This window comes from Galeopterus variegatus, unplaced genomic scaffold (genome assembly GCF_000696425.1).
Source record: "Galeopterus variegatus unplaced genomic scaffold, G_variegatus-3.0.2 Scaffold6886, whole genome shotgun sequence".
NCBI classification, from domain to species: Eukaryota; Metazoa; Chordata; class Mammalia; order Dermoptera; family Cynocephalidae; genus Galeopterus; species Galeopterus variegatus.
The window spans coordinates 89,334-100,959 of record NW_007732997.1 but is presented as its reverse complement, the minus strand read 5'-3'; the positions used below and the strand labels follow the sequence as shown (position 1 = coordinate 100,959).

The 11,626-nt window shown below is 38.1% G+C and overlaps 1 protein-coding gene across 1 annotated transcript in view; it reads left to right on the top strand.

Moving 5' to 3' along the window:
• The first annotated feature begins 9,866 nt into the window (after positions 1 to 9,866).
• The window catches only part of LOC103606847 (gamma-taxilin-like), a 31,255-nt gene continuing 29,495 nt past the window's right edge, over positions 9,867 to 11,626 (top strand). The window contains 1 exon segment of the mRNA XM_008591384.1: positions 9,867 to 10,182. Coding sequence (XP_008589606.1) covers positions 9,867 to 10,182 — 316 coding nt within the window.

Below are 11,626 nucleotides of genomic sequence, written 5' to 3'. Positions count from 1 at the left end.
ATTTAACATATTGTTCAAAGCATTGAGCATAAACTATGTTAAATTTTTCCCTAATGGAACACTTACAGAGGTAAAAAATGTTACTTTGCCTTTAAGATTCAGACACTGAGTTTATATTTTTATCAGTCTATATTTCCTAGATGAATTTATGTTGGTACTTTATAAACTATGTAAACTATGTACTTTTTAAACTGTGTACTTTATAAACTAAACATTATGGCTAATGGAAAATACTTATAAAGTGACCAGTCCATCTCCCTATGGTACCAAAATAATTCTATTAATATTTATTTCCTTGAACCTTGATTTGAATCCTATGTAACAATTCCATATGTCCTGAGAGGATCCCCCTCTAGTGTACTTCTTCCCCTTTAATTTGCCATGAGTAATATTTACTTGCTAAGATGACACTATTCAGGGTTTTAGATATGGTAGAATGTAGAATTTGTGGAGAATCTAGAAGTTACTTTCAAAGAGATTCTATTTTTTAAGAATTGGAGTATGAACCACATTAAGTGTGTTAGTGTATTTATTGTGGATAGAATAATGTGCCCCCCCCCATCTATGTCTTGATATCTGAAAACTTTGACTATATTATCCTTCATAGCAAAAAGTTACTTTGCAGATGTCATTGAGTAAGATCTTAAGTTTGGGAGGTTATCCTGAATTATTCGGTGGTACTGTGCAATCAGAAATGTCCTTTTAAGAGGAAAGCAGGAAGATCAGAATCAGAAAAGGAGATGTCCTTGGATGTATTCAGTTTTTATTTGTCAATTAAGTATTGTAAAATTTTAAAAATAAGTAAAAAGGAATTATAGCAAAAAGAAAACAAAAGGGAAAGGAAATAGGGAGAAAATGAGATTTGGAGATGCTGAGCTGCTGACTTAGAAGATGGAGGAAAGAAAGGTAAACCAAGGAATACAGGCAAAGAAAACAGATCATTTAGCCTTCAGAAGGCATATGGTCCTGCTGACTCATCTTGAACTTCTGACCTCCAGAACTGTAAAATAATAAATCTGTGTTTTAATCTACCGGATTTGTGGTAATTTGTTGCAATAGTAGGAGACTAATATGGTGCACGTTAGGAAAATGTCCTTATTCACATATTATAATTTTGTTGTGGGTCGGCAGTTTATATTCATTATATCTAAAATTATTACAACTCTGGAAAGTAGGTACTTTCTATCTGAGTTTACAAATAAGGAAACTGAGAGGCTGACTTTCTCTTGATGACACAGCAGGTGTTAGTGGTATATTCAAAGGTTGGACTCTCTTTGCTCCAAAGCCATTATTCATTCCATGTATCTGTGCACTCAACACATTTATTAAGGATGGAAAGGTCAAAGATGTGCTCCTTGTTGAGTGTGGGAAAATATTGTTGGTAAGTAAATAAGTAATAGTTTTGGGTAAATAAAAATAAATTATTAACAGTAGTGTTGGGGGATTAGGAGGTGTTAGAAGTGTCTTGTAATCTAGGGACTAGATGAGTTTTGAGCCTTTATTTGTTTAGTTTCATTCATTTAGGCCTGAATTAACTTTTAAGAATATTTAGGAGGTGTGCTGCATTGTAACTCCTTGAAAGGTACCTACAAGTGTAATTTGGATAAATTAAGAGTAATTTGGATAAGTTGAATAAAATAAACTGCCAGTTGTTTAAAGTGTCAAGTGTAGAGAGACCCATTTTAACTTATGGTAAATGAAGTCCACACAGCATGGTTGTGATAATCTTTTAACTGTTAACTATCCTTTCCTCATAAGGGATCTGTCGTCAGAGACTTGGGGGTGAGCTGTGAAATTATGAATATATATTTGATCTTTTCCCCGTTTTCTAACATAGAGGTCCTAAAACCCTTCTAGATAAGAGGTGCTAGTAGAATCATTTGTTCTGTTTGGCTAACTTTTTTTTTTTTTTTTTTTTTTGGTGAGTGCTGGTAAGGATTTACAAACCTTTAACCTTGGTGTCATGCTCTAACCAAGTGAGTTAAATGGCCATTCCCTGTTTTGTTCTATATTTGGTCTTTGACCACAGTTCCTAACATAGAACTCCCTATACTTTTGTAATTTCCTGAGTGATAACATCTGACAGAGAGCACCTAAGTCCCTTGGAATTTCCTAGGTGATAGGAGCATCTTTTAGTTTAGTGATGTGCCTCATAGTAGTCTCCTGGATAGTCTTAGGAAGAAGGAGTTTGGTGTTTGGGGTAACCAGCCGTGTAGTTAGAGGTTTGAAACTTTCAGTCTCATCCTATGACCTCTGTGAAGGGGAGAAGGAATTTGAGTAGATCACCAGTGGCTAATGATTTAATCCATCATACCTATGTTAGGAAGCCTCCATAACAAACTAAAAGGATGGGGGTTTAGGGAGCTTCATTATAGCTGAACATGTGGAAATCCCTGGAAGTTCTTAGAGCATGAAACCTATGTGACCCTTCCCTTGTATACCTTGCCCTATGTAGGTTTTCCATCTGGCTGTTCACTAGTGTCCTTTATAACATCCATTTTTTTTTTTTTTCCTTTCCTTTCTTTTGGCAGCTGGCTGTTAGAGGGAATGAACCCTTGGTCTTGGTGTTATCAGCACCACACTCTCCCAAGTGAACTAACTGGCCAGGCCTTATAATACCTTTCATAATAAACCAGAAAGTGTACATAAATGTTTCCCTGAGTTTTGTAAGCTGCTTTAGTAAATTAATTGAATGCATGGAGGGAGTTGTGGGAACTTCAGTTTATAACCAGTTGTGGGACTGAGACCTTCACTTGTGGGATATTTTCCTATCTCTAGTTAAATAGTGGCCAGAATTGAATTGATGTCTGCTGAATTGTTTGTTGGGGAGAAATTCCCACACATTTTGATGACCAGAGATAAAGTATTCTATATTAATATTTAGAGTAGTAGAAAACATTTTGATTTTTCTGTTTCTTACAATAATGTTGATATATGTGAAAGTGTCCTGGGTAAGTAGCACAAGTAAAAAGAGAATGTTCAATGTTTCAAAGGCTCATCTTGATCGGTATACTTGGACATGGGGAAATGAGGCCTCATAAAATTGAAACAGAGAAGTTCCATTTAGGTATTTTAGAAAAGTAGAGGAGTATTGTATATCTAGGAATCTGTGGCTTGAAGATGCTAATTGTGTTACCCAGCCCTTGCTACATGCAAAATAGATCAGGCCCAAGCGTGTTTCAATGGGTTTGGGTATTAATATCTTTGGATTTCTTGATTCTTTTGTTGCCAAGATTGCTGTTCAGATTCATACAAGTATCTCTCCATTCACAAATAATAATTCAATTAGAGTTTTAGAGCTAGATACAATTTTTAACCCCTTCCAGTTTTATTAATAAAATAGTAATGGGCGTTAAATGTGTAATATAAAGTACTTGTGTTTGTTTTAAAATACAAATAATGTACGTGGTCTAATATGGATGTTAACTGTTTCAGAACCTACTAGTAGTAAAAAACTATGAAGCTAAATAAGACTGTATTATAATTTGCCTTTTTCCAGACTGTTTTGTTCATTCCTAGCTTCTTTACATTTCCTTTGTTCCTAAGTTTAGCACTGGTTACTGCTCTTCTCTTCTTATTTACCTATTAGTGCCTCTGTGTTTGCTTTTGTGTATCACAGCAATCACTCTAGGTCCTCTGCTGCCAACAAGTGGTACTTGCAATAACTCCTAGAATATCTTGCCTGTGTTTTATGCCCTTCACTAAAACCCTATTATTGCTTTGTTCTGGGAAGAATACACTCTTTGGAATATTATAGATATTGATGATAATTCATTCTCATTTTCTCATGAATTTGGTTTGTCTCTGTTCGTGCTACTTGAAATTAGCTTGCCACTAAGGCTGTTTGTTCATCATACCTATCTATAAGATATTTTGGGGGATTAAGTGAGGAAGTAGATCAAATGTTGTTGCAGATGGCTTCATCTGGGTAAGAGTAATAAAGGCCAAGAAAAATGCTTTCTGTTGGTTCTCTCTTACCACCCATTTGGAGTGTAGTAATTGATATCCCAATTACTTAACAAAAGTTGACAAAGGAAGTGGAACTTCTCTCAGTTCTCTTACCCAAGAAGGGCATTATCCCCAAAAGATGGATCTGCCTGATTATAGACGTGGACCTCTCTTAGCAGATCATGCCTTTACTTCTACTCATTCTATATGTCTATTTTTATTATACTCAAGGCAGCAGTTCTCAAACTTTTTCACTTCAGGTACTTTAAACTTACTCAGTACTCCAGTGTGGAATCTGAAGCCCTGTCAGTGAGCTTTTTCTAATGTGTGACATGAAAATCCAGTGGTCTGTTTTATGCTGTAAGTAGATTTTATAGCTTTTAATCATTTTGTAATACATTGATCATTTGGAAAGTATTGGTTCACTCAGTTGTGTAGATCTTCCAGATGTTGTACTATATTAGAAAATCACATTGTAACATAATCTACCAATCTCATCAGAAAAGTCTTTAAATTGGGGAAGCTGCCAGGCCTGGTGCAGATTGAAATTTTCCAAAATTCAACTTTTCATTTGAAAGCTTGAATTTTCTAATTGTTACAAACACTGTCTTTGTTTATCCTATCAGACTTTTCTTTTCTTTCTTTTTTTTTTTTTTTTTTTTTTTTGGTGGCTGGCTGTACGAGGGTCTCAACCCTTGACCATGGTGTTATCAACACTGGCCTCTAACCAACTGAGACAACTTTTATTTACTTCTTACAAAATGTCTGCCAGATACTCTAATTGGAATACCATAGTAACACAAACTATGGAGGGTCAGAGTTAATATTTGCAAACTAATAAATTTGCCATAGTTTGTGGATGTTGACAGAGAGTAAATAGTTTTTTAGAATAATCTACCAGAATATCCACACTTGCACCTCTTTCTTGAGCCTGAATTCCTACAGGGTGATGTGAAGAGAACCAGATGATAGCTGTATAACAGAAGACAGAATCATAAATCTAGAGAACCTGAGTCTTTTGTACTGGGCAGTGTGATAGGCTGAATAGTGGCTGACCAAAGATGAGCATGCTTTAAGCCCTGGGATTTGTGAATTATCATATTGACAAAAGGGACTTGCTTAGCTGTAATTAAGTTAAGGTTTTTCAGAAAAGAATATTATCCTGAGTTATCTGGATGGGCCTAATGAAATACCAGGGATCCTTATAAATGAAAGAGGAAGGTGGAAGATTTAGAATCTGAAAGATGCATAAGACTCTGGCTTTGAAGAGGGAGGAAGCAGGGAGCTAAGAGAATTCAAATAGCCTCTAAAAGTTGGAGAAGGACAGAGAACAGATTGTCCCAAAGATCTTAGAGAAGGAATGTAAGGTAAACTACTCAACCTGTGATAATTTGCTGCAGCAGCAATAGGAAATTTACACATGCAGTTCGCAAAGCTGCTACTTCCTTTTGAGTTAGATACTAATTTTCTAATTCTAATAGAATTTTAATTCCATTTTCTGCTGTACAGGCATTCTTGAAATGGAAGAAATCCTAGAGGTGATTATAGCAGTTAAAGCCTCTGCTCATTAGAGAAGCAGATGCACTGTCTTGGCTTTTGGTCAGTTTTTCATTGAGTATGCAACTATGTTGACCATAGTGTTAATCTTACTTGCTGAGGCTGGGACCAAATCTGTTCAGTTTATCTTTAGGGTATGTCATCTTAAGAAAGGGAATTAGAGAGACATGTCTCCTAATATGATGTTTGTTTAGGAGTAATCCAGTATGTACAGCTATGGCAAGCCACAGATGCACCTGAAGAGGGGAGATTAAAGGGAAGCTTTTACTGGCAAAAAAGAGAAATTCACATGAGCTGCTTGGAAACAATTCAGTGATTCTGGAGGCTCAGAGCCCAAGTTGGTGTCAGTTCATTGGTGGAGATGTTGTTATTGGGTAAACACTCTTTCCTGAGCATATTTAAATTCCTGCAGTCCTAAAAAAGGAATTCCTTGTGCAGTTATTTTAGAAAGTCCTTGAGTTACTTCTTATCTTATACATGCAAGTGTGAGCTCTCCTCCTTCATGCCTTCCCTGCCCCAATTTGTTTCACCAAAGTGATTTCTTCCTGATGTCTGCAACTTTCACAGTTATTATCTACAGGACATCAAATCTCAGTAAGAGCCCAGCATGCAGGATTGACCTCTAACTGGCTGAACAAGTTTTGTAAACCATATGAGTCTACCTCAGAGAGCCAGGCAGCTTTTATTCTTAAACTCTGTATTAACCTTTCCAATTGGCCTGATGCATTAATCCGGGTACAAAAAAGTGTATTAGTAAATGGCCCACAAAAGGAAAGTCTAGGACAATTTTATCATCAGCAACAATTCTGGCTAGAGTTGAAGCTTATCTTAATGCCATTCATTGATTATTTCAGCTAACATCTCAGATGGATTTTATACTACCTTTTGTAAGTGAATGACTGCTATTGCAGGGTTAATCCCCTGTAATATTAGTATAAATGAGGGGTCACTTGTCCCACTGTTGTGGGCTCCACCAACTAACCAAAGATAGGAGAGCAAAATGAGAACATACGGTTGTTGGAGTTGTATAATAATTTACTAGTTTTTTTTTTTTTTTTCATACATTTCAAGATCTGTGATAAAGTTCTGTAAGACAGGATTTGCAAGGTTTTCCAGAGTGAGTCATGTTCATGTCTGGCTTCCATCCAGGAGGCACATATGGTGCCTCTGGAAAATAAGTCTTTATGAGTGTTGGGATGTCCCAACTTTGATCTGCAGTAGTGTTCTCAAGTGGGCTTAAGGTTACACAATGCTTATAACATGGCTGCCTGGCTGGCTGGTAGGCCTTAGAGTTTCCCGTTAAATAATTGAAACTAGTCCTTTGAGAAGGGCTTGCCTGAAATCACTCATTCCAGTTTGTCCTGTCTGTGATAGCACCTGCATGACATTCATCTATTCTGGAATAATGACTACTAAGTGGTGATATAGGGAGAAACATTCAGTGATGTTGATACAGTTTTTATTTGGGAGGTTCAGGAGCTGGGACATACACTGTTCATTCCATTTGAATGGCAAACCATTTGAACTGTCTGGCTAAGGAGAAGGATTTACCAGTCTTAAATTCAAGAGGCTTGCAACAATTTGGGAAGACGTACCATGGCATAATTGTGTGTGTGTGTGTGTGTGTGTGTGTGTGTGTGAGGGAGACTACAGGGGCAGTTTTGAAAGACACAGGATCATTAATGTTTCTCTCTCTCTCTCTCCCTCCCTCCCTCTCATACCTTATAGTATTATCATTCTGCTTCCCCAGTGCCTAGGCTCTTGTACAACCACAAAATCTATATTTCTTTAATTTACAACCGTGCCTTTTATCTAATTATCCCCTACACACAGCAAACATTTTGTCCACAAAGGTGAAATGCTAGAGTGATGAAGAAGTTTTTAGAAATCTTACAGAGATCAATTATGTCCTCTTCTTTTCTTTTTCATGGTCCACCATAAGGAGATTCTGTGGGCAGTGTAGTCAAGTGCGTCAGCATTGTCCTTGTGATTTAGTGCTATGTTGGTCCTACAAGAGCATCCACGTAGCTGAACCAAAGTTTCACTTTCCTAAGCCCCATTTTGCATCTAGATAGTGTGCTAACTGGGCTGGCCTGGGTTTGCCGTTGGAAGAAACTAAGAAGTATCATGCCTAAGAAGAGTCAGGTTGTATATTTGTGCATTTCTGTTGCTTATAACAAAATACATGGAACTGGGTGATTTATAAAGAAAACAAAATTTATTGCTTACAGTTTCTGAGACTAGGAAATCCAAGTCCAAGGAACACAGCTGGTGGAGGTCTTGGTGGTGGTGGTAGTGATGGCAGGGTATGACATTGTGAAGATGTTGGAGCAGAGAGCACAAGAGAGAGACAGATTCTACTCCCTATTCTTTTAAAGCCCTCAGAACCATGCCCCTGACCACCATTTTTGATGTATCGTATAATCTGATCACCTCTTCAAGGCTCTACCTTTTAATTACCATAATAAGATTTCCCACCCTCTTAACAGTCACAGTGGGGCTAAGTTTCTAATGCATAAAACTTGGGAGACACAATTCAATCATTCCACAGCAAGGCAGAATGCTGAATTTCCAAAATGGGCTCATATAATCCTGCACCCTTTTTGTCCTGGTCATTACCCAGGGAGAGACTGGGTAGTGTTCTCTTCTTTGGGGATAACTGCATTCAGTGGTCCAGCTCTCCTTTTTAAGGTGGTAGATATCAGTCCAGAGACTTAGGAAGGCTGCATGGATCTTGTCAGTTTTGAGCCCTGAAGCAAGCAAATTGCTACATTTCACAGGAGACTGCTTTCATTTGCTTCTTGTTATCACACACACTTGTCACAAAGGGATCATTTTGATTGTGGGCCCCTAAAATACTTTATTTATGGTTCTTCCCTGTAGGGAGAACTGTACTGTCACTTACAGAATGTCTAAGCAAAAGGGTATTACGCTTTGATTACTATTATACATTCAGATAAAGAAGCAACAGTGATAGTATGTGAGTCTGCCAAAAGGGCTTCACCCTTACTGTCACATTAGCTTCTTTGCTCTGTTATGAACCCTATCCAAACCCTATCAGCTGTATTCAGAAATCCCTTTGTCTAACAGAACTAGATGGGACAGTGACTTGGGGACCTAATTCTAACAGAGCTGAGAAAGTTTGAGGCCCTGCATTCTCCACGTTACCCTGGATGCCAGGACAGTTATGTATGGCCTTTTGCTTTCACCTGTGGACAGGGAGATCTTGGCCCTAAGCCTAATTATCCTTCTTAAAGTGGCTGAAGTCAGGGAATGGAGGGAGAAATCATTGGATATGAAAGGAGAGAACGAGTCTACATCAGTAAACAAGACATATTTCTTTTTTGCTTTTTAGTAGCATGGACGCTTAGCCAGGCTGTTTACAACATTGCCTTAGCTTTCACTTCTGCTTGAAGACCAGATCTAAAGGCCAGGCAAAAAGAAAAGCTGAGTCCTGTGTGGGAGCTTTTAATAGACCATATTTCCCTACGTGTCTCCTTTCCTACTCTTCTTCTCCAGCTTTTCTGTTATGTCTTTGGCTCTTCCCCTGTTGTTGTGTCTTACCTGAGGTTCTAGCAGTCAGTATACATGTATCTTTAATGCTTTCATGTGACACTTTCCTGAAAGCTGCCCCAGCCCTGGGACAGTTCTGCATATGTCAAAAAAACCAACCCCACCAACCCACGCATAAGCCCCCAGGCAGATTGAAACCTAGTACTATAGTTCTTTGAGAATTAGGTCCCTGTTACTCCCTCTTAACTAGAAACCTGCATCAGGAAAGTGGGTTGCTATACTCATGGCCACTGTTGTCCTAGGGTGTGGGAGTATGGTAGATGGGCAGTTTACAATCTCATTGTGCTTTCTTACCAAAACTCAATTCATTTTTATTCACTAATCATTTCCTGTGTTGTAAGTTTTTAGAAGATTCTAGAAGTTTGCAGAAGTTGATTCTGACAGATTTCCCTGCTTGGAGTTTACTGCTGTACTGTTATGTGGTGGTGTCTCATAATGATTAATCTTCATTTTAATATCGTTATGCTTTACTATTAGGTCACCACCTTGTGAAACTTATAAGTTTCAGAACTTATAAGTTTGTGACACAACCATATTTACTCTGGGTTCTAAGAAGCAATGCTATTTTAACATTTAACAAACCACTATGAAAAGAAAAGAAAAAGCTGTCAAACCATGGTGTGCCTTGATTGTAAGATATAGAAGTATGAAAGTGAATTTACGTTTTAGCACAGTGTGATGAAAAACTGTATTTTTTTGTACTACATGGTTTTCTTCTTTTGATTACATTTAATTTATCCCCCCCCCCCGTTTTTTTCCTTCCCTTTCTCTCTAGTTTATGTTTGAAAATGGAAGAAGCTGGAATTAGTGGGCTAGAGCTGAAAGCAGATATGTTGTCTAACTCTCAATCAAATGATATCCATCAACAGCAGTACTCAAATTGTAGTGGCACAAGTAACAAGCATTCATTGGAAGATGATGAAGGCAGTGACTTTATAACAAAGAACAGGAATTTGTTGAGCCCAGCATACTGCACACAAGAATCAAAAGAGGAAATTCCTGAGCGAGAAGCCCAAACAGATCCCCTTCATGGTAACCAAGATTCAGAGTCCAACAGGAACAGAGAATAAATCTTAGGGAATAATCTCCCCTCAGTAGTTACATGTTTTACATACTGCTCATTTTTCCTATATTTCCTGTATTGTGGTAGACATTGCTTGGCTAATACACCTATTTCTTTGGTTAAGTCAGGCTGCTAGTCTGCTTTTATATGTAAAGGGTGTAAATAGCACAGTAGGAAGCTTAGTTGTAGGAAACTATTACTTCTCTCTATGTAAACAAGAACTAGTTTTTCTGAGAAGATTTGGTGCCAGTTTGACAGAAGTAGTGTTTGATTTGCCTTGTTAGTTATCTTTGAAAGTAGTCTGGCCAATAATTATTGCAAAAATTGTGTATTAGCTCAGTTCATTTGAATATTGTTAACTAAAATTTGGAGAACATATAATGATATCTGTAGTTTAGAAAGAGTTAATAAGACTGGTATTCAGGAAATGTTTTCTACTTTCTGACCTGTTAGTTTGACAAGTAAATTAAGCATGTGATATGTTAAATGTTGTTAGTGAAATCTCAAATCCCTTTTATTTCCCTTACTGGTTGCTCCTTAGTTTTTTTTAACCTAACATGTTTATGGGTGATTTCTATATATGACCATAACTTGGAATTCTCCTTCTTAAGCCCATATTCTACTACCCTGGAAGACTTAAAAAATGTATAGGAATATGAAAAGTAATTATAATTCCTTGCAAGTGAGGCAAATATCTTCAAAATCAGTAACCCTAATTATATGTGTGAAGTGTAGTTTGACTTTAAAATAGTAAAAATATGGGTTCTAGTCAAGATGACAGAATAGATGGTCCCCATCCTCACTCTCTCCTACAAATCAACCAATTTACAACTATAAAAATGTATCAAGAGCCAAGCTGGGGCTGCAGGAGATCAGAGGAAGAGGAGAAGAGACCTATGGAATTCATGAAGGTGGAGAAGCCATGATGAGAGAAAGAAAAAACTCCTTGGAGCATTTTGGGCCCTGGCTCCTTTAAGGCTGGAACAGCTGAGCACATGGAGCAGGAGCCGGGAGAAGCTTCAGCTGTGCCCTTGGGATGGAGCTGCTTGGAGGCAACGGGGGAGAAGACGGTCTTGGTGGCCCCTAGGAGAGCAAGAACACTAAAAGGGTTCCCATGGACAAATGCAGGAGCAATGAGCCAGAACAGCTGAAAAAGGGGAGACATTCAGAGGCCGGTGAGTCATCACAGGACACTGGAGCAGGGCCCATACCATTGGAAGTGTTTGGAGCACAGGCGGTGGGAGAGATGGGCCCAACCAGGAGAACACTGGGACACAGCAAGGATAGCCCATCTGCCCCCTAATCAGCACTGGACCAGTCAAAGGAGAATGGTCAGGAATACAGAATTTCATGGGGTACAGTTTGATGAAAAGATTCAGGCCCACATCAGAGTTTCTACTCAACCAGGTGCACCCAGTCTCTGAGAGCTGGAAGTAGCTATAAGATCAATTATTAAACCCTGAACTGCACAAAGTCTTCCCTAGA